At 37.5% G+C, this 24,392-nt stretch overlaps 1 protein-coding gene and 1 pseudogene across 1 annotated transcript; one reads left to right on the top strand and one right to left on the bottom strand.

The window, feature by feature from the left end:
• The first annotated feature begins 780 nt into the window (after nt 1-780).
• On the top strand, nt 781-16,686 carry jpt1b (Jupiter microtubule associated homolog 1b). Its single transcript, XM_058771647.1, has 5 exons — nt 781-962; nt 3,439-3,578; nt 8,152-8,264; nt 11,574-11,604; nt 16,229-16,686. Exons 1-5 carry the CDS (start codon nt 907-909, stop codon nt 16,342-16,344), a joined length of 456 nt encoding a protein of 151 aa, XP_058627630.1. The 5' UTR covers nt 781-906; the 3' UTR covers nt 16,345-16,686.
• Nucleotides 16,687-16,997: 311 nt separating this feature from the next.
• On the bottom strand, nt 16,998-21,449 carry LOC131537367 (E3 ubiquitin-protein ligase TRIM35-like; annotated as a pseudogene).
• Between the last annotated feature and the right edge of the window lie 2,943 nt (nt 21,450-24,392).

The raw sequence follows: 24,392 nt of genomic DNA, 5'->3' as shown, positions 1-24,392 counted from the left end.
ATTATCCATTTTTCTTTTATGCCAAAAATCATTAGGACATTAAGTAAAGATCATGTTCCATGAAGATATTTTGTAAATTTCCTACCTTAAGTATATAAAAGCTTAATTTTTGATTAGTAATACTAATATGAATTGCTAAGAACTTCATTTGGGCAACTTTAAAGGCGATTTTCTCAATATTTATAAAAAAATATTTATTTTTCGCAGATTCCAGATTTTCAAATAGTTGTATCTCGGCCAAATATTATCCTATCCTACCAAACCATACATCAATGGAAAGCTTATTTATTCAGATGTATAATGTATCAGAATTAAAAAATTTACCCTTATGACTGGTTTTGTGGTCCAGGGTCACAAATTGTTTTTGCATTGCATTAATTTGCATAATTTGAGCAATTATTCTTAAATTAAGTGAATTATTATCGTTAGATATAATTTTACATAATTAGAATCCATTGTACTTTGATTAATTAAAAATATGATTCAAATTATACTTTTTTTATCTAAAATGACTATAAAATGGCTTAATGTAGGTGTTTTGGTTTATTAACCTTAGGGTATTTTAAAATACTAGCTTGAAAAATCAAGTACTATATTCGCATAACACGTTTTAGTCAATATCCTATGGATGATTTTGCAGTAAACTACATCACACAAACCGATGAAGGCTATTGTCAGAATGACGGCCAATCCTCCAATCAAACGCCAGGGTCCGCTGTCCTCCGCCCAATCAGGTGGCGCGTCGCGGCCGTGGGCGGGGCTTCGTGGGCTGGTCTAAAGGGCCGCTTCGGCGCGCTCGGATTTCAGCTGGTCCGGGCGGAGTCCATGCGGGATAAAGGACTTAGGCGAATTCAGTCCAGCTGAAGGCTTTCTAGCGCGGTTTAGCGAGCACATTACCCGCTCAACATGACTACGACGACCACCTTCCAAGGCATGGAGCCTGGTGCCAAAAACAGCTCCAGGTAAATGCGTTTAAAGGGGTTTGTTGCGATCAGAAGCGAGACAAAAGAAGAGCTGGAGGTGATGAGGATGAGGATGATGATGGTGGTGGCCTGATGGATGGATTCCTCCTCCAATGCACGCATGCAAATGAAGCTTATCAGGCTGAATACGAGGATTTAATGGATTTGGACTGATTTCACGTTTTCATTTGGTCTGAATTAACCCAGACTGTCTGCCACCACCATCATCATCCTCTTCCTCCACCCTTATTCTGATCCGAGATTCACTCCAGGCTCATTGTATGCATGTAGTTTGATGTGATGTCTGGTGTTTTGATGTGGATGGTGCCCAAACTTCACCCAGCATAAAGGAATGGGGCTGGCAGGCTGCCACTGCCATCTCAAACTGGGTGATTTGCTTTAAAGTTGATTTGCATTGTGCATTGCGTTGTTTTCGTGAATGGATGCTTGCTTTGCTACTTATATTTTTATCAGTTTAATCCCAGTCATCTGACTGTTCAGTCAGTGTAACCTCGAGCTCTGGCCCAAAAATACACGCTCCATTGTCCTTAAAAGGTTTCTGATACTAGGGTTGGAACAGATGCATTGAATTTCGTCCAGCCAGCCAGTGGAAGGTTTGTCTGGCCAAAGGACTTTGCGATCCAAACTAACCGATTATTTTTTTTTAGGTGCATTTGTGTGTCCAGAAATGATATCATCTGTAACTTTCAAAGGAGGGATGGAGATGCATTCAGGCATTTGCATGTCAAAAATGTTGCAGTGGCTTTTGTTTGCGCCTGATGCACAGAAACAAGGTTGGATCTTGTTGCTTTTAAATGAGGATCATGGCATTGTCTAGTATGTTAATCCTAATACAAGACATCCTGGTTTTGGGTCTTGCTGCAACATGTTGCCACCCTCACCACCACCTTTGAAGCTCTTTTCCCTGTCATTTCCCCCAGTTTTAGTTTTTAAATCCTGCATGTCTGGGGTTTCCCTCAGTGGAACGGCCAGAAATGTAGGTCAAGCCGAGAGCAGGCGTGTTTATTGGTCACTCGGGCTGATTTAGGGATGTTTTCAGCATGCATCTTGGGCTTGAGGAGGGATTTTTAATGCCATGTGTCTCCTGTGTCAGTTGGGTGGGGTCTCGAGCGAATGGCCGCCTTCCCTAATAAAGTCCCCTGATCTGATCCCAAGCTTTAGTCTGGTTAAAGCATTAGCTGTTTAACCAGTTCATCCAGACAGCAGTGGTTGGTTTTATAATCGCCGCACCGTCGATTCCTTTGACAAAAGGAGCAGAAAGTTGCGTTGGGATGGAGGCGACCCTGACAGCTGCCGGCGGGTGTCAGCTGGTCTCGTTCTGCGCGGAAGGGAGGGGTGTTGAAATCAGCACTGCTCTTTTCAAAAGCATCGATTAGGGCTTCCCTCGACCGCATCAATCACGGGTCTGCTGCTTTTCATCCGGGGTCGGTCCACACCCGCCCTCGTGGCTTTTTAATGAATCAACATATGTGCTGAATGAAAACCATCCAACACTGGAATCTGCACTTGGTGTGAGCAGATGAGCTCTGGTCTGGTCAGCTGTGTGTGTGTGTGTGTCTTTCAGTGTAGGGGTGGGCAATATGACCCAAGTCATTCGTTGTATGAGTCACTTAATATCACCATAACAAATTTGCATCACAGCATAGATATTCTTACTTTCAGTATTGTGCATATTTTATTAAAGATGTGCTAATGCGCATTCATGTAGGGCAATGCAAAGGTCATGGTTTCGATTTCCTGTGCATGCATGAACTGAAGAAGTCAATTTGGATTGAAGTATCTGCCAAATGCATAAATGTATGTACTTTTTCATTGATAATGCAAAACGCTTTATTTATTTAAAGGTCATTTTGTAAAACTAATATGATTTTTGTAAGACTTCATTGACTAAAAAGCACATTTTATTGAACTGTCCTGCTTTAAACTGATAATAGGCAACAGAAAAAAAATAATTAAAAGCCTTCTTGGAAGATTTTGTCATATCAAACTGAAAGACAGTATATAATTGCTATATATTTTTGTTATGGAAAATTAGTGTATGTAATTGTCTTTATTGAAATTTTATTATGATGATTTTCACTTTCTATTACTCTGAGCTTATGAAAATAGACTTCTGATATTTTGTTAAAGGAAACACACTATCAGAAGAAAAGCTGTTAAGCAAAATTCTATATGAATGCACCAACAGCATGATATTGTCAGTCATAAATGACTAAACTCGTGACTTGTTTATGATGTGCGCTGCTTTGAATTTTTCATGTTGCTTCCCTGTTCTGACATGTAAACAATGTAAAAAGGTCATTTCTACTGTTATCATGTATTTAAATCTCTACTGCTGCATGGTGCAAGCATCATAAAGTCCTACTTGGTTTCTTTCATGCAATATGTGCTGTTCATTTTTCTACTGTGTGCAGTTGATTTGTTGGGCATCATTCTTCTGACCCATGTCTTGTAGGGTGTTGCGTCCCCCTGGCGGAGCCTCTAACATTTCCTTCGGCACAGATGAGGAGAAGCCTGTGCGCAAAAACAAGATGGCCTCCAGTATCTTTGCTGAACCTGACGACCCTCATGCCCATCGGAGGAACAACCCACCAGGTACAACACACACACACACGGTTTAAATTCTGCTTCTGGTCAGGTCTGGATTTGATTTTATTTTAAAACTTGCATTATTTAAAAGCAGCATAGCATTCTTGTCACCCTTACATGTTGTAAAACTAAGATGATTTACACATGTTTGCTATAAATTATTACTAATATATTTTTGAAAGTCTCTTCTGCTCACCTAGGCTGCATTTATTTGATCAAAAATACAGAAACAAACGTAAAATTACGTTATTACTAAAATAAAATCTTTTAAAATGTAACTTATCATTATTCCAGTCTTCAGTGTCACGTGTCATTCAAAAGATGCTGATTTGCTGCTTAAGAAACATTTCTTATTAATGTTATTCAAAATGGAAATCTTTTGTAACGTAAATGTCTCTGTCACTTTAGATCAATTAAAAAAAAATAAAAATGTGGTTTTGAATGTATATCTAAACTTCTGTTATAGTGCATAATAGTAAAATGAATTAAAAAAATAATAATAGCATCTTGTTCACAAGAGAGTACTATCAATTTTGAGTCACTATTGTCTTATTGTTTCAATAGGAAAATATGTAAAAACTGACCTTCACGCTAGGTCTTTAAAACAGATCCAGCATCTTTCTCTCATCTGTCAGCACATGGAGACTATAAGTGACATTTTGTTTGAACACATTTGCTTGGTCAGATACACAACATTGCAAACAGATGTAGGGTGCAGTGACTTTAGCTAGTGTTTAGAAACTTACTTTGTAAGATTTTCCAGGGTTAACATACACTTATCTGTCCTCACTTACACTTGCTCGACCACAAGTGTGTCAGCATACCTTTGGCATGATGTCATATCCTGGCCAAATATCCTGACAGTCCAGTGATTCAGGAAGTGACTCGTGATGTTGGGAATGATAGCGAGTGACGTCATGATGAAGCATGCAGTCCAGAGAGTCTGTTTTACGAAGAGAAATGTTGACTTGAATTTTATTTAATAATTTAAAGAGATTTCCCCAAAGCCAGTGCTGTGTTTGTATGCTTGAAGCAGCACGTTGTTAGTTTAGCAACATGTCAAACTCTACTGAAATCATGTCTCCCGTGTGCTTCACACGCTGCTCCAAATCCGTCACTTATGTAGGATGCACCCTCAGAAGGGAGCTGCCTATGTAGACAGCGAGGCGCCTCTGTGTTTAGATGTTCAGAGTTTGACAGCAGCTTCGTTTTCTGGAAGAGACGCACACATTGTGTTTTGAATGCAGCCAGTAGTCGTGCGCTTAGCCCTGCGCAAGCTCATATACGGATAAACGCTGGTATGGGGATAATCTGAGCTTTGATTCAGCGCTAATGCTTCATTCGGGCAGGTGTCCTTCGTATATCTGGTTATTCTCTCTAAAGGCGTTTGCCTGGATCCCGTCTGAGATGTTGAATCCCGCTGCAGCGTTTGGGCCGTCTGGAAATTTTACAGCCGTAACTCTGAAAACAAAGCTTAAATTCAGTAGCAAGCAAACTGGATATGCATTAGCAGATCTAAGCGTCTCCAAAAAAGGAATGTCTTTCAAAGATTTTATACTGTGAACTCTACGTCTTCTGGGGCCAGTTGCATAAACTTAGCCTCTGTTAAGAACTAGTTTGACCAACTAGCAGTTAACCAAGCAGTTAATCAGTCTTATATTTTGGATTCAGCTTAGACTAATCTACGTTTTAATGTAACTGAATTTTAAAAATTTTGCCCAGTCTTAAAGAACAAAATTAGATGACTAACTTTAAGACTAGTCTAAACCTCTTATGCAACCTGCTCCAGGTCTTTGAGATGGTAAATGACAGATATGAAGGGAAAACTCATATCTTTCATGTACAGTATGAATGAGTGTAGGATCTGTTGATTTATAGTGTTGCTACGATTGAGCTGCTGTCGTGTTTGACAGGAAGTTCATCGTGTCGGCCAGAGGTGCCTGACAGGATGTCGTTGTGATTGTCTATTGTGTTTTGAAAGGGGTTTTAGTTTTTATTTGTTTTTTGTATCAGCTAATGGAGCATAAGTTGGTTGTGGAAGTTCAAATCCCATTACACTTTTCTCCATTAAAGCAAGACGTCAAGGGTGAATAGTGTACAAATTTAACAAATGGATATCATCATACTTTTCCCAGTTGATTAATCTCAGTACATTTGAGAGAAATGTTTTGTATTCTGGAAATGTTTCGTTTAAATAAGCAAATGAGGCATTTTCTAATTAAATATGCACTAATTTGCAAACATTTCCAGAGAATAAATCTGAACACTGGATAAAGCCAGGTTCAAAAGTCCTAGTTTGCTGATGTATTGGACGTGAAGGTTTTTACAGAAGGGATTTTTGATATCTCTTTATCACTGCATTAATCAGAAAACACTGTCAACAGTCTGAAAAAAAGTTTTCACCATATTTTAGGAATTAAATGCAATTTTTATCAGTGTGAATGATATATGAACAAACCCCTCTGTAATAACCTTCAGAATATAGATGGGAATAAAACTGTAAAGTTTGGTGCATGTAAGTGCTGCTGAAATGGATAAACAAACATTTTAAGTTTAAAATATGTCATTGAAATATACAGAAGGAAATAAAGTACATTATGCCATGGTCTGTATGAATACTGGATTCTGATTGGCTGGCAGGTGTTGATTAAATTCGTTGAACTGCACAGGTCAGTTTAATCACGTTCTGTATTAATGTGCTTCCTATAAACACTGGTAACCATAGTAACATACAGTTACAGTTAAATAGTAATACAGATGAAAATAACCGTCATTTTTATCGTTCCGGTCAAATATTGCAGCACAAATATTATTAACATCTTTAATATGTGAATGCTGGCAAATAACCATGGCATAAACGGGATAATCAACGGCTAGCTGTGTATTAAACGATTTGAATGCACTTCGCGGAGGCAATCACCCTCCGCTGCGTGTCAGGTGGTTCTTCGCCTCCACGTCATGCATTCAAATCGTTTAATGCACAGCTAGCCGTTGATTATCCCTTACATAATAAAACCAGGTGAATGATATATCAACAAACCCCTTGGTAATAACATTCAGAATATAGATGGGAATAAATCTGAAACATTTGGTGTATGCAAGTACTGCTGAATTGGAGAAATAAACTTATGGCCTTGTAATTTAAATCTGCAGGCAAAAATTGTAAAGTGTAAAATAAAATAATAAAACATTTTTATGCTTTCACTTCTCTGAAAAGACATGTTGCGCATATATAATATAATATAATGCATATATGGCCATACTCTGAGAAGATGAAATTAGAACTACTTGGCACAAAATTATCCATGACATCTCTTATAAAACCGCTGTTTTCCCAGTGTAAGCTAATACTAGATCAATCCAAAACGACTGTTTATTGGCAGGCATGTTGAAGATTAGTCGATAGTCTGTCGATTCATTAAATAAGCTTTTAGCCCCACAAGCAGTTTGTTCAGCGTATCAAAGCTTCTTCACTGTCTTCCATTTAAAGGAACAGCCTCTTGTCTCCTTGCCAGTGTGTTGCAGCATTATGCTATTTTTTTGATAACCTTGAAGGCTTGCCTTAAAGCGGCTTTGTTAACATTATTCCTGTCAAAAACTCCACTTCCCATAATCCTGCAGAATCACTGTTACCATGGCAACAGGAGTCACTGCAAAATGGCTCAGCAGTGACCGGACCTGTGAAGGCATCGAGTCCGTCTCCCTACGGTCCCTAATTACGTATGCATTGGGCATTTAGGAACATTTAGCAAAAATTAAATGATCTTTCTTTCTTTTATCCAAATTTAAGTGTGACGTTCATCTTTTATTTCATATCTGGTTTTTGTGACTCAAAAGCTCCATAGAGAAAATAGCTTCCAGAGCAAATCCTGCTAAAGAAGTGTGTGTGTGTCACTATTGAGCTCATTTGATGTTCATAATCACTCCCTTGACTCACAATAGGATGCCGCGGTTTGTCCATCAAATCAAAAGCTCTTTGTTTCTTGCGTGTTGAAAAGCAAGCGGCTGCTGTTGTTCTTCTAGACGTGTTGAGGACTCTGACCTCAGGGTCACGGCACTCAAACACTCCTCAAAGCCGTGAGGTGTGTGTGTGTGTGTCGTCTGGAGTGTGTCGTCTGTGGTAATAAATGTTGTCTGTGGTAATAGCAGCTTATTCAGATCACTGTGGCTGTTTTTCCTCCCACTTCAAACAAACCTGTTGCAAATGTGTCTTTTGTTTATTTCAGCGTCTGATTCCAGAAAACGCAGTATCATGTCAGGGTGATGTTATTTCAAACAGGATGTTTTATGATTCAAACATCAAGCGGTGACCCAACATTGAACCTGAATAGTAATTCTACAAAATGACCTTAAAATCAAAGTCATTAACATCTACATGGAACAGCAATATGGAAAATATTTCTGACATGACTGAATTGTAAATGCAAACAGCGGAAGTGATTTACCTGCCAAACAAATGCCGATTTGATGCACAGTCTTTGTTCTTTACTTCTTTTTAAGAAGTTTGTATTGTATTTATTGACACTGTGATCTGTACCGGTGCCAGCGGTCTGATGTGAGTGTTGTGTTGTGGTCTCAGGTGGAGAAGCGTCTGGCGTCCTGTGCGGTGAACCCTCGGCTCCTCTGAGGCGATGCCAGCCCGTCATTGTCTATGATAACGGAGCTCCCGGCGAACCACCCGCCAACAACACGGTGAGTTCACAGACACACCTCAGATAAAACATGAGGCTAATGAGTGTGACGTGAATGTAGGTCATTCAGTGTAGTTCACTCACACACCCATTCATGGATGTAATGCTCTTAGTCAACATGAGCCTTATTTACTTAATGCATGATCCTGGTGTTACTGTCAGCAATTCATCTGTACATTTTATTCTGAAGGAAAAATAAGCGGTGCAAAAAGTGCAGAGGAAAAAAAAAAATTACAATACATTTTCAATGTTTTGTGTGCAATGATTAATCGTAAAACCGTAATACTAGACAAATTCAAGACTAGCAGAAAATGCATACAATAAATGAATACAGAAATTTTTATTATTTAAAAAAAAAAGTGAAATGTTTTCTGCAACCTTTCATCAAAATAAAATGTGAAAATCATAAGTGCAATGATTTAATCAAGTACTATGAAGCCAGAGATATTCTAGACCGACAGGAAATGCATTATTAAATATTTATTATAAATTAATTTATTTTGTTAGACTGTTACCTGCAGGCTTTCATCAATAATAATAATAATAATTTATGTATTTTAAATTTTTGAAATAAGTGTACAGTGGTTAATCAGTGGTTCATGATTAACCACTGTACACATTCAAAATTTAAAATACATAAATTATTATTATTATTGATGAAAGCCTGCAGGTAACAGTCTAACAAAATAAATTAATTTATAATAAATATTTAATAATGCATTTCCTGTCGGTCTAGAATCTCTGGCTTTTTATTATATATATATATATATATTTTTTTTTTTTTTTTTCTGCATCCTTAAATAAAAGAATACTCATTTATAGCATTAACATTATATATTTGAAATGATTAATAAATTATTGATTAATTGATTTAAATGATTAATCATGAACAATAAAGGCCAGACACATTCAAGACATGGGAGAATATATTAAGATTTATTTTTATGTATATGTATTATGAGACCAGAGACTTTCAGGAAAGACAGAAAATTGTGACTCTGCACCACAAAACCAGTCTTAAGTGTCAATTTTTTTTTTTTTATCTGAAAGCTGATGAAGCTTTCCAAATGAAGTTCTTAGCGACGCATATTACTAATCAAAAATTAAGTTTTGATATTTATGGTAAGAAATTTACAAAATATCTTCATGGAACATCTTTACTTAATATCCTAATGATTTTAGGCATAAAAGTAAAATCGATAATTTTCACCCATACAATGTATTTTTGGCTATTGCTACAAATATACCCCAGCGACTTAAGACTGGTTTTGTGGTCCAGGGTCACAATTAGGGCTGCAACAACGAATCGATTAAATCGATAAAAATCGATTACTAAAAGCGTTGGCAACGAATTTCATAATCGATTCGTTGTGTCTCGCGACGCAGAGACGTTTAATTATTTAAAAAAAAAAAACTTTAGTTGAGCGCGGAGCGGAGTGAAGACACTCGGTCTCTCTCGCGCACGGATGCTAGCAGAGTTTGGCGCCTCATAAATAAATGTAAAAAAAAAAAAAAAAAAAAAAGAGCGGAGGTAGAGGAAAGATACATAGTGGAGGCAGAGAAATCCGTGCGACCCAAGTCATCCAAGGTGTGGGAGCAGGGGCGGTGTTTGCGTATGGCAGAGTATGTATAAGTATAAGTTGCCATACCCTAGCCCAGTCAGGTGCTGTGAAAAATTATCCAAACTTGAGTCGCTTATAATTCGTTTTTATTATTTTAAATCAGAGTTTTAAAAATAGTAAACCAATGATAAGCACTAAAATAACTTGTCAGTAAAACTTCGTAACGCCATTGGATCATCGAGCTCTCAGCGAGACCTCGTAACTTCACCCCGCCTCCATTCAGATTGACTCGCCGCGCACAGCCTGGAGAAGATGAGATCTCTGCTTTTTCGCAATGCAAGGGTGAATAAATAATTGTTTGAATAGTACAGCGTTTTCTTTACTCAAACACTATGTCAGTAAAGGATAATGTTTTTGTGTGTTTGAAGAGTGGAGAAGAATTAGTTATTTGCTGTCTATATACGTTTTAAATATCCTGTGCATTATGTGCATAAGCGCTTAATTTGAGATTTTGGCCAAGTGTATTAAACAAGAAGAAAAAACTAAGCGCTCATATAGCTACAATCAAAGTTATATAACCTGTAAAAGTTGATGAAAGCATAATGCAATGCACTTGCTGCTTCAGGTAACAGTTACAGCCGTTCTAATGACAGACAAAACACTCCATCTCCGTCATTCTCTGGTCAAAACATTATTAACTCCATTTGAGCTTGATTTTCATATAATGTTAAGTGCAAATGTCTGATACAATACCAACGCTAACGACGCAGTGTTGTTAAATTATTTAATTTTTTGCACTTTTTCCCCCAAAAGTCTATATATTTGGCAGATGTAAAGCATACATGTGTATGTTTTTTGTTAGTCCATTTTTATTTTATTATAACAGCTCAGGGATGTTCAAGGAGCAACATGTTTGTGCACTTTCTAAAGATTTTAGTTCTGTTTTTGAATAAAGGGTTGGAAATGAATGCTTTTCTTTCTTTCTTTTTTAAATCCGATTCATCGATTAATCGAAAAATTAATCGATTAAGATAATCGTTAGTTGCAGCCCTAGTCACAATTAACTATTCTATTGTATTCTGTAAAAAAGTATCAGATTGACCTATTGAATGGCTATTGCTATTTCTCTACAATATCCTGTGACTAAAGTTTGGAGTGGTTTTATTATTGTAACAGTTTTTGGCTCACAGTAATGTTGTTAACTGACTGGATGTGAGTCTAAAATAACACCGTTAGCTGGGTGGGGTACAAACCAACAGCCGCAGGGTCTGTGGACACACACACACACACAGCTGTTCTCTGGGTCAGTGAAACCACAGAGCTTTTTATGTGGACAGATTGATTCATTTGTCCTTCACAGGATAAATTTCTTACTGAATTTATCTGCTTGTCTTTGAGATGTTGCTTTTTACAGGCTTTTCTTTCTATTGTGTCCGTATCGAATGTCTCTGCTCTTATAGAACACTTTTATTAACATGATCTTGAATCAAAACTAGTAACTTGATCTCACTCTGAAATGTTTACTTTTCTGTTGATGCTGTGTGTGCAGAGAGAAATAATGCTATACAGTAATACTTCCTGAACAATACAATACTTAGTTTTTAACCTCCTTAATGTGATTCATTTCTGTGGGACACTGAATATCCAGTGAGAAAATTGAGTTTTATGTTATCCTCTGAACTGAAGCAAATACTGTCCATGTTTGGTTTATTAATGCATCTGATCTGGAATCTGCTCTTGTTTTGCAGGATCAAATTGAATATGAGCAAGAGAACAACGGTGAGAATCATTTTCAGTATTTGGTTGTCTTGTTGGTTTGGTGACGTGTGACTCTCATTCGTTGAGGAATGCTGTGAATAAACGCTTGCTGAAGGTCTGCATTAGTTCTGGAATGTTCCTCTCTGCGTTAACATTTATTCCATGATTCCACGTCTGCCGGCTTCGGTCTGGTCTTCTCGTTAAGGACGGCTGCAGTAACACTGATTCTGTACTTCATATGACGCTTCGTCTCGCGGGACAGAGTGAGGGAATTCCATTAGAACTCCAACTAAAACTCTAACTCTAGTCTTATCCTACCAGACAAACGTCACACCCTGATTTGTGTCTTATGTTGATTTGCATTTGTTGATTTGATGTTCATTCTGTTGTATGTTGACTCTTTCTTTTTTTTCTTTTTTTTTTTTTTCTCCAAGAGGTCATATGATGCGATTTAAAGTTTTCCTTTCTCTTTGGAGTGTTACAAGCTGTTCGTGCATAGATGAGATCCCTAAAGTTGCAAAGACTAAAGTCTCAAACCCAAAAAGAATCTTTATAAAAGTTAAGACTCTGCCACGCCCCCCTAAAATGGCTCATTCAAACACGCCTCCACATGTCTACGTCACGATGTGGAAATATTTGCGTAATGCAGCCCAAATGTTCACGCAAAGAAAGAAGGTGTGGTTTCAGTAACCGCAGTAGTGTTGATGCAGCCGTGTCAGGGAGACGCTGTGTGTTTCTGTGCGAAAGCAAAAGCACTTTATTTGGCCTTCTGAAAGTAGATGCAGTTAGGAATCATTAAGATTATTTACAATAGAACAGCACAACCCAGATGTTATCATAACGCATTTTATGGACGACCGTTTTGTGAACGTAGGAAAGGAGGTAATTCAAAATTTGCTCTGACAATCTGGCGCTTCTGAATCAGTGACTGCAAGTATGTTTGTTATTAAAGTATTGACAGACAGACACTATTTGTAAGCAGCCCAGCTGCAATTGCTTTGGCAATACAAATGTATAGTTTTTGTCATGCCAATAAAGCACCCCTTGAATTGTGAGTTGAGAGAGAGAGAGAACGGATGGTAAAACTAAGGACATTATTAACTGTCTTTATATTTACTTTGAAAGCTGAAGCTTGCGATTATGGAAAGGGGCGTTACATTTCCGACGCGTGCTTGTGGTGTTCAGCTAATCACAATGCACTGTCAGCTGGCCAATCAGAGCAGACTGCACTTGTCGGAAGGAGGGACTTTGTAGAAAACAACGTGTTTGAGAGAGTCGGGGCATAGAGGACCTACAGTACAATAATGTACAGTATTTGAAAAATGTGTTTTTTGAATATCATTATGAAATGTTTTTCTCAAATACACGTTGGACACAATTATTGGCACCCCTAGAAATTCTTATGAGTAAAATATATCTGAAGTATATTCCCATTCATATTCCCAATTTTGAGCACTCCAGGGTGATTATGAACATGAAATTATCCAGCCATGGCTTCCTGTTTCACAGAAATATAAATAGGAGGGAAAACAAAGCCCAAATTCCCTTAATCATCCATCACAATGAGAAAAGCCAAAGAATATATTTCTGATGTGCAGCAAAATATAATTGAGCTTCACAAATTAGTGAAGCGGCTTTAAGAAAAGAGCTAGAGCAGTGAAAATTCCCATTTCCACCATCAGGGCAATAATTAAGAATTTCGAATCAACATGAAATGATACGAAACTGCCTGGAAGAAGACGTGTGTCTATAACGTCCTAATGCACGGTGAGAAGGAGAGTTTGAGTGGCTAAAGACTCTCCAAGGACCACATCTGGAGAATTGCAGAAAATAGTTGAATCTCGGGGTCAGAAAACCTTTAAAAAATATATATTGTCAAACAGCACCTACATCACCACGTGTTGTTTGGGAGGGTTTCAAGAAAAATTATCCTAGCTCATCCAAAAACAAACTCCAGCATATTCAGTTATCAGACACGACTGGAACTTAAAATGGGACTGATTTCTGTGGTCATATTAAACAAAAAAATGAGCTTTTTAGCAGCAAACACTCAAGATGGGTTTGGTGAACACGGGGATAAAAAGTACCCCATGTGTACAATGAAATATACTGCTGTATTTTTGATGTGGTGGGCCTATATTTCTGCTGGAGGTCCTGGACATCTTGTTTAGACACACGGCATCATGGATTCTATCAAATACCAACAGATAAAAAAATCAATGTGACTGACTCTGTTAGAAATCTTATAATGGGCCATGTCTGGATCTTCCAACCGTAAAATAATCCAAACACAAACCTCAAAAACAACACAATGGGTCACTGAGCACAAAACCAAGCTTCTGCTGGCCATTCCAGTCCTCTGACCTGAACCCTGTAGAAAATGAGTGGTGAACTGAAGAGAAGTTCACCAACATGGAGCTGGGAATCTAAAGGGTCTGGAGTGATTCTGGATGAAGGAATGGTCTCTGATCTCTTGTCAGGTGTCTCATCAGGCATTATAGGAGAAAATGTAGAGCTGTTAAACTGGCAAATGGAGGTTTCAAAAAGTATTGAATAAAATGGTGCCTTTAATTGTGGCCAATGTGTATTAGAGAAAAACATTTTTCATAATGATATCCCCCCCCACCATTTTAAATTCTTATTATCCAATGAAAGGTTAGATTGTGAATTATTATTATTTTTTTTTAAATAAAAGATCAAAAGGATTAACAATGCAGAGTAATTTTCACAGCCGCCTTTGATTATATTTACCAAGGGTGCCGATATTTTTGGCCATGACTGTATATCAAAACGATAGTACTTCAAGAATAATAATAAACTATAATAACTACTACTGCTGCTATTTACGTTTTAGTAATTTTATTTTATTTAAAAAAAAAAAAAAAATTATTAAATGCTTTAAACTAGCTGCTACTTATGCTTATTCTTATAAACACATCTACTTTTTATGCTGTTAATTTTGTGCTATGACCAAACTGTAACTCTTAAGCACAGAAGTGTTCATTATATGAATGTAGTGTTTAGTGGTTGATCTGAGTTCACACAACGGGTCAACCAGTTCTGCTCAAGTGTTCATGTTCTGCCTTTATTTAATGCAAATAGTGTAAATATTATCCATTCCTGGGTTCTCCATGTCTGCTGGCTGTGGCTTTTTACCAGTAAACAGTTTTGCATAATATCTGGCCTCAGCTCATCTGAGCAAATGTCTTTACTCAGAGTTCAAACACATAGGTAGTGCTGTATAAAGAACTGCACTTTAATGAACCTGCTCGGCGAGATTCTTCTCGGTTTTATCCTACAGTCAGTTTATGGATGTCCATTATATCACCCATTACGGCAAGAATTATATAGCAGTTTGTACTTGTTGGCACAATATGTCAAATTATATATATTATATCACAGTTTGTTATTTGGGGTTGGCATAAAAAGTCAAATTAAACCATCTGCATTCATATAGTTATGTAGAATATATTTCAGGCTGTACCGATGTACATTACTGAGTGTTTATGAGCTGAATGCTGATCCTGTGAGCGTATGACGAGTCCTTCAGTGAGACGTTTCTGAGTCACACCTTACCAAACACACTTACAGCCAACACTTCCAGGAAGACTGATGGTCCCATCACCAGAAAATGCAAATATACTGACCTTAAAATCTGAGTGAGTTTGTGATTGTAGTTCTGATGCACCGCTGCTTTCACATGCATTCAGTACCATGTCAACACTAAAAAAAGATTTTGTGGAGCAATAGTTCTCAGCTGGTTTTGCCTCAGGATCCAGATCACCAAAAAATGAAAAGTGTCATTTACCCTCATGTTGTTCCAAACCTATAGGTGTTTTTCTTCTGTTGAACAGAAAGGAAGATATTTCGAAGAATGTTTGAAATAAAACAGTTGCTGGTAGTCATTGGTTTCCATAGTATGGGGAAAAAATACTATGGAAGTCCACAGTTACCATCAGCTGTTTTATCACCTACATTCTTCTAAATATCATCTTTTCTGTTCAACAGAAGAAAAACGCCTATAGGTTTGGATTATCTTGAGGGTGAGTGAATGATGTCAGAATTTTCATTTTTGGGTGAACTGTCTTTTTAAGATGAACCATCTTAGTACTGAGATGTCAGAAGGTTAAACAATGAAATGTTAAAATTAGCATGAACTGCACAGACCAACTAATACGCAAAATGATCAACAAACTGAATGGGAAAAATTGATGTCCTTTGGTTTCATGCAGCAAATAAGTTATAAACCATGTTCACTGACTTCAACTTAATCGGTGTTTACTGTCATGAGGATGATATGGTGTTATTTTGTATAGTTTTAAAAATCAACCCATCTATGTTGCATCTGTCTGACACATATATATATATATATACATAATATACATATATAATTTTTTTTTTTTTTTTAATAAAATATAAATTTAAATGTAATATTTTATAATGCATTTACTTTTGTCCCACGGCCTTCAATCAGGTTTAATTTTTGGCCCTTCCTATTAAAAGTTTGAGCACCTCTGTTTCAAACAATGTTAATATAGACTTGATACTTGCTGTCACACTTGCAAACAGTGCTGTTGGCGTCAGAATCAGCGTGTCAGATGGAGTAGGTCACTAATGGTTGTCGCTCTGTGTTTGTGTCTTCCAGAGGAGGTCGTGGAGCAGAAAGAGGAAGCCGCACAGCCTTCTGCCCCGTCTGCTGCCAACAACCCCTCCGGCCGGAGGAACCCACCTGGTGGCAAATCCAGTCTGATCCTGGGCTGAAACGGCCTTCACTGAACTTTCTTTGCTCTTTCGGTCTTTTTTTCTGTTTTTTTTTTTTCCCTTCTTTTTTTAAAAGGAATTCCCCTTCCTTCACTCTTCTCGTGAGCCATGGAAATTTTTTGTCCTCCACAGTCTTTTCATTTTTTCTATTGCAAAAAAAAGAGAAGCGATCGTTGACAGAAGCACTTTATGTAAGAGGTCCGTTTCAGCCACTCCTGCAGGAATAATGGCATGAGAGATTCAGATCGACTTTTAATCTGCCCTGGTGTAAATCATTAAAGGATAAAGGACAAAAAAAAAAAAAAAAAAGAATTGTTGCGCAAAATTTCTAAGTACAAATAAAGATTGATATGAATTTCACTGTGTTGGTGTTTGATTGGAGTGTTATTGTCAAATCAGATTTTATTCCATAATTTATGTAACCTCAATTTTGTACATTTTCATCAGTAGTTACTTGGAAAAGAAAGTACAGAAAATGTTGGCATGTTTTTAAACAAACCTAAGATTCAGTCCTGTTTCCACATTAAACAATGCTGAACTACTAAAGTTCACACTAGCTCTCAAATGCCACTGGCATTGCCATACAATGTCAAAATTCACACACACACATTTTATATATTTATTTATTTTTTATTCACATTTTCTCGTGTATCATGTCATATGAGGATGTAATAGGTGAAATACTAACAGATACAACACCATGTGACAAAAACCCTCCATTATTCTAACTTGTGAAAACAACACAGCCAATAACCTTAAAGCCTGTAACAAAAAAAATATTTAATGAATGTTACTGAAATTAGTGTATAGGAGAGCGAGAAATAAGCTAATATGAACGTGAATAAGAAACTGCTGCATACATTGATAAAACAAGCTGTTTTGTACAGATAAAAATAGCTGCATGCAACGGAAGCCTTGCACATAAAATTTACAAATGGATGCGCCCACTCTTACGGGAAAAATAAGGTGGATTAAACGGGGTAAAAGATTGCATTTTTAAACCAGATAGTAAAGTTTGGCTTGAAAAAGCCTAGCCATAAAGTTTGAAGGTTTTCAGTTTGAAGTAGTTTGAAATACGTAAAATAGTTTTAAAGATTAAAGTTTGAATGTTTTATAGGCAATACAGTCTATCAGAAGAACAGACACGGAAAAACAGATCGGTACCTGGGGTGGCTTCTAGGGTGGTTGCTAGGGTGTTTCTAGGTTACCTGGGGTGGCTTCTAATAACATTAATTGGCGAAATAGATCTGGCATATGATCAAGTGCGTATTTGTGTTTGCGCTCTGAAGAGCATCAAAGGTTTCTGTTTACAATGGGTTTCTGTTTTCAATGTGTTTCTATAGCATTGAGCTGCATAGCCAATCATAGTTACAGTATGTCTGCTGATTTCTTGAATGGTCAATGGTCAATCAGAGGTGCAAGCAACGCTTTCAGTTTAGAATTGAGTGACCATTATTGGTCACTTCCTGGTAAGTTTCATAAAAGAGTGGAGTTTCATGATGTTATCACAGTGACATGAGGTTTGATCCGATGATCTACCAGCAATACATATATGTTAAGATGATGCTGATGCTAATAATGACACAGACAGTACTGGGTAAATTACTTAGAAATTGTATTCCTATTTCCAAATTGCATGACAAAAATTGATAAATTAATAAATTCTGAACAATTTATTGCTATTGTTGTAAATAATATGTAATCATGTAGGCTTATCAATTAAAAAAAAAAAAAAAAAAAACGTAACTGATTACAAGTATTTAATATAATCTAATTACAATTAGGTCTACTTAATGTTTGAAATCTGATTAGTAATCCAGATTACATGTAATCAGTTACTACCCAGCACTGGACACAGATGATGAAATAGTGTTGCTCTTAGTTAAAGAGCTCATTCGTGTGTCTGATTAGACTTTAGAATTTTAATTCCTCTCTGGAAATAAACACTGAATATAAAATTATAGGATGGTCTTTTGTAACTTTAATGTCTTTATAGGGCTTCAGTCATTCAGCAAAAGTTTATACTAAACAAAAATACATTGTTCTATTTCTGATGTATTACACCCCTGCTGAAAAAAACAATAGATCCCTGCCCTATTAAAGAAAATGTAATGGTTTTAATGGTTATAATGGGAATTGTATTGGTTTTAATGGAAACTATAATGGTGTCTACTGGTATGTGATGGATTCTATTGGTGGGATGTTAAATCGTATTGGAAAAATGCCCAAAACACACTACAAAAAGGAATTTTGTAATGGTTTTACTGGAAAAAGCTAATGGTTTATAATGGTATTTTAATGGAAACCATTGGAATTTCTGTGATGGTTTCTATTGGGCTTCTATTGTTTTTTGTTGTTGTTGTTGTTGTTGTTTTTAACAGGTTCGTGTTCGCGCTGTTTCCCACAACAACAACAGAACAAACGGATTTGAAAACGTTCGATTTGTCGCGTGTAGACAGAGTATTAGTCTACATTCGTAGGGTAAAGATATATAAACAGGCTTGACTAACATCCAACACCACAGAATGGAGCCAAACGGGGTTGTTTATTATTTCTACGGTCAGGTTGTGGTAATAAGGCTTCAGTAACACAATTGCACCACTAGATGTCAGTAAGTCTCCACTGTAACATTTTCTATTACTTTTTTAACAAGTGATGTTACAGTGCAAAAACATGCCAACATTACGGGATTGTTTGATAGGATTAAATTAAAAAATATAATTGTTTAAATATATTTTTAAATAAAAAGAATTAACTGAGGAATGTGACTAAAACATTTGAAACATTTAGGCCAGTGTTCTCAAACTCAATTCCTGGAGGGCCACAGCTCTGCACAGTTTAGCTCCATCCTTCAAATACACCTGATCCAGCTAATCAAGGATCACTAGAAACTTCCAAGCAGGTGTGATTTGGAGCTGGTTGGAGCTAAACTCTGCAGAGCTGTGGCCCTCCAGGAATTGAGTTTGAGACCCTGATTTAGGTTATCAGTACTTCATTTGCACAGATTAATTAATTAAAGACTGATGTTAGGCTATCATCTCAGCTTTGTAATCCTTTTATGTGTAAACGGAATTCTAATTTACAAGCATTCATTACTTTTGGAACAATTAAATCTATAAAGGCAATATCAGTGCTGGATATCAGTCATGTGATCAGCATGTGGCCTCTGTTTTTGGCCCAATCACAGCTGCACTGATATTCAGATCAACAGCACTGTTCAATTTTGGAACCATGACGAAAGCAGGAAGATCCAGACCTATGGGTTTAATGATTACTGACTATTGAACGGTAAGATCTTTAGAGAGGAAAGTCCATAACACCAGAAGAAAGGAAAGACGGTGTCAGTGAAGGTGGTTGTGAATGTGTGTTAGTTACAGGATCAGAGAACGACACCGTTCCTCTGTCATAGTCCAGATCAACTCTCACACACTCAAGATCCTGTTCAACACCAAAGCCAACCCATTTATTCAGTCCATACTGCACAGTCCAGACACCATTGGTAAGGGAAATGAATCCCTTCCTCTGGTTTGATGCTGTAGTTACTCCAAGACTCCAGGAACGACTGTTTTTAACCTCCACATCCCAGCAGTGTGTTCCTGAGTTAAAACCCTCTGAACCCAGAACACAGTAATAATCATCAAATCTCTCTGGATTATTGGGGAGCAGTTTGTCCCCACTGTATTTCACACTGGTCAGATCATCAGACAGGAGGAGACGAGGATGAGCAGTGTTTGGATCCAGAATGACAGGAGCTGATGAGACACAATCAACAGGTAAATTCTTATAATGCACATAAGGCCAAAATCTGTAAATCTTCCCCCGTGCATCATTTCTAGTGTATGTGTAAGAGCACAGATCATGTTTAGACTCACTGTTTTGGACGATGTCCTGCATCTTTTTCCAGACTCTGAAGGGCAGGTTGCTCAAGTAACGTGGCACATGAATCAAAGCTCCAGAAGGCATCTGTGGATCCGGCTGTGATGAGATCTGGACTCTGGAAGAACATTCAGGATCAGAACTGCAGTGGATTTGGATCAGAAGCAGAGAGACCAGAGACACCAGCAGATCACTCACCTTTCCATTGAGACTGGAAACTTCTGCAGAACAAACACACAATTTATCATCAACTCAATCAATCAATCAACACATGATCTGAAATCAGACCTTTAGAAAGCAGACATCATTGTCTTTCATCATCTCCTCCGTGTCTTTGATTGTGTGTGAAAGAGCTGAGATGTGTCTGTTGATCTCCTCCAGCTTCTCCTTCATCATCTGCTTCTTCTGCTCCTCTTCCTCCCTCAGTGCAGTGATTGTAGCTTCTTCTTCATCTCTGAGAAACTGATGAAGCTTCTCAAACTGCTGTTTAATCTGATGCTCTGTGTGCTCAGCTTGAGACTGAAATCAAAACACATTCACTTCAGTCATCTCAGTCAGCACACATCAACACTTCACATCATTAATATCTGATATAAACTCAGATACCCGACACATATCCAGCAGCAGATTACTGCTTGTCATGATAAATTGGAATCAAATGACTCTTGATTCTGTTTCTTCACCTTGATGTGTTGAACTGTTTCTCAAACTCATCTTTCATTTTTTCACAATGTTTAAGTTTCTCTTGAAAGGACTTCAGTGTGGTACTGAGCTCCTCCTAGAATTGAAGAAAATAAAAATATAGAAATATATAAAACACCAGATCATAGTGAACAGAAGATAAGAATATGTTATAGCGCTGTGAAAAGGTTTGCCTGTATTTATCCTTATTTCTTCTGTTTTTGTGTATATCTCATATTAAATGTATTTGCCACTGTAGTTCCTACTTATATGAAACTACATTCATAATGGTGTTCAGCTGGATAAGACAAAACTAGTCCTGATTAAATACTTTTTTTCACAGCACAGTATATGTCATGTGAAGTTGTGTAAAATGGCAGAGAGAAATAATGAGTGCATAAATATCTGTATTGATGACTATTTATTGTTCTTCACATGAGACAAAAGACTCTTACCTTACACGATGGAACAACTTCACTGATGAGTCAGAATCTTTATATCCCTGGAGGCTTATGTAATGTTCATTTATCACACAGCAAAATGGTACTTGAGAAGTTTAGCTTTAATCCTCACAAATGAATCTGTCTTACCTTACATGTTGAAACAGCTTCACCGATGGGTCTGAATGTGTGATTGACGTGTTTCTGTGAATCCCTGCACACTAAACACACCGACTGTTTGTCCTCCAGACAGAAGAGTTTGAGTTTCTCACTGTGTAAACTGCAGACCTCTTCAGACCCTGATGAAAGCCTCTCATTTCTCTCCTTCAGGAACGACTCACACAAGTTTTTTAACACCAGATTAGGAGGAGGATCATCTCTTGAGGATCTTCTCCTGCAGACAGGACACTCCTGAGTTTCCTTGGTTCTCCAGAACTGTTGAAGACATTCTTTACAGACACTGTGACTACATGATAAAACAACAGGATCCTTGAAGATGTCATGACACACAGGACAAGAAAAATCTCCAGATAGGGAAGCCATCTGAGCTCCAACTATCACTTCCTGAATGATAGTTTCAAAAATGAATAAATGAATAGATCTGCTGTCTGTTCAGAAACAAATGTCTCAAAAATTCTTCTTAAATGTGTTTGTCTTCCTTCCTGATTGCTATTTCGTTTTTGATCTTGCACAGAAATTGAGAACGGTCAGTATGACGAAAAAGAGAAACAAGTCAGCCTCTTCCTGTTAAGTGTATTAGGTAAAATGTCTTAAAACCTTTGCGTTTGTTAAAACAGGTCAGACAGGAACGTCAGGATTTCTTCAAGTTAAATTTGAACAAAATTCATTCAAAATGAACTTTAAATAACAATAATAAAAAAAGACTGAAGATATTGGCAAGTGTTTTATTTATTTGTTGGTAAGAGTGTTTGAGGCTCACATTGTTTCTCCAGTGTCTGTCATGATCAAATCTTTATCTAAATGATTTCTTCACATGCTGAAGTCACGGTAATAAACACACGTCTGCTTATCGTACTGATTGTCATTGTCAGAAACACCAAACCAGTTTCTGTCTCTCCATCTGTTCTGCATCACATAGAACTACACACACTTTTTGTAAACGTTACCTTTACCATATATGCTGGTAGCTAGAGGATTAAGTCCCGCCTTCTAAACAAAAGAGCCGATCACCAATTGGTAAAGTCATCCCATCACTGCAGCTATAGTTAGAAGCTCTGTTTACCATAGAAACATGCATTTATGATACATGAGCATTGGCTGGACCAACCTGAAATATAAGCTTTTTTTTAAAAATGCGATCTGAGCATAAGAAACAGCATTCACTGGACAGTTAATGCCAGATTTTGTTAAAAGATGTATCCATTAAGCCCTTAGAGGCCATAGATTATTCTTTTTTTTCTGAAATAAAGATTTGGTCATGATCATAAATACACTATGACCAAAACAATTTATGGAGGAATATGATGAAAAGAGTAATGCTCTTCTTAAGTAATGCTTGTTTTTTTAAATATAATTTCAAAGCACATGAGCAGCCAAATGTGACTGTGGAAAAGAAAAAACAACTACAGGTGGAGTAAAAAAAAAACAGACTCAGCTGAGGAAACCTGTCCATCTCTGGCAACAAATTAATGTCTAAATGATGATAATATATGTGTATTTTGTTGAACATTCAGTGGACAACTGGCTGAAATAAGGAGCAGGTTGCATCTGCTAGCTGTACATAAAGCTGAAGACGATGCTGGAGTTTGTACAGTTAAAATAGTTATTATATTACAGGGAATGGTTATTATAGCTTGAGTATATATTTTGAGTATATATTTGAGTTCTTTAGTTTTTGATTCTGACTGTAATCAATGCCCCTCTCCTCACCCCCTCGTGTTATTTTGACTCCACTAAACCAGGTGGAGCCAGATCTACAGGTGTAACGTTTACTAAAAATCGAACGGTAAGATCCTCAGAGGGTCATGAGTATAACACCAGAAGAATGGCAAGACAAGGTGGTTGTGAATGTGTGTAGATGTGTGTTAGTTACAGGATCAGAGAATGACACCGTTCCTCTGTCATAGTCCAGATCAACTCTCACACGCTCAAGTTTCTGTTTGAGAGGAAAACCAGATGGTTCACACAATCCATACCACACCCCAGACATCAGTGCAAAAGAATTCACGTCCCTTCCTCTGGTTTGATGCTGTAGTTACTCCAACACTCCAATACTGACTCTCTTTAACCTCCACATCCAACACGTTCTCACTCCCAACTCGTCACATATTGAAGCTTGGTCAGGATCCTTTGGCGTCATGTTTTAACTTGCAGGGATTCCCATAGACTTCTGACCAGAGCCCGCGGCGTTGACATTTGACGTGCAGGAAAGCAGACCGCAGTGTGTACGGGACTCGAGACTATGATAAATAGGAATAAAAAAGAAAAGGCTGCAATAAATTAGTTATGGCAGGGCGAGACGATTGGCGTCCCCCAGGTCATATTTAACCGATTTTTTATTTTAAAAACCACTCGTTGCCTGATATCAAAGTGCGTATGTGAAACAGCGTTCAGCGGTGACTTTAACAATGCTCCAGCGAGCAACAGCAGTAGTGTATTCCTCGTAATGCTGGTGTTTTGGTCGAGGCTTGTTGATGATGATAAACGTATTTAATGTGCTGTGATTATGTTTGGTTAATCAGTGATTAATCAGCGCAATGCGATCCCAGACAGCAAGCAGTGTCGGCCCAGATCCGGCCCACATCTGGCCCGCATGGATTTTTACACGGGCCAGATGTGGGCTGGATCTGGGCCAAAACTATGTTGCTGTCTGAGATGCAATCAACCTATTATTTATTTATCTATTCATTGTAAGGCGCGATCCCAAGGTCCACTGCGATTTCCCGCTCGGTAAGTAGAACAGTTAATTAATACAGAGGGGAACAATCCTTACATTTACGGAACAAAAACTGTATAATCAGGTCAAGAAGTTGTGTTTAGAACCTTAAGAATTGCAAGGTAGCAGTTTCGTGATGCAGTAAATGACAGCAG

Source organism: Onychostoma macrolepis, chromosome 03, assembly GCF_012432095.1.
Source record: "Onychostoma macrolepis isolate SWU-2019 chromosome 03, ASM1243209v1, whole genome shotgun sequence".
NCBI classification, from domain to species: domain Eukaryota; kingdom Metazoa; phylum Chordata; class Actinopteri; order Cypriniformes; family Cyprinidae; genus Onychostoma; species Onychostoma macrolepis.
Note: the sequence above shows the minus strand (reverse complement) of the source record. Positions and strands in the feature narration are given on the sequence as shown.

Coding starts and splice junctions, on each gene's coding strand:
- jpt1b (XM_058771647.1), top strand. CDS start 907: ATGACTACGACGACCACCTTCCAAGGCATGGAGCCTGGTGCCAAAAAC. Junction 3,579..8,151: donor TCGGAGGAACAACCCACCAG/GTACAACACACA, acceptor TTGTGGTCTCAG/GTGGAGAAGCGTCTGGCGTC. Junction 11,605..16,228: donor ATATGAGCAAGAGAACAACG/GTGAGAATCATT, acceptor TGTGTCTTCCAG/AGGAGGTCGTGGAGCAGAAA.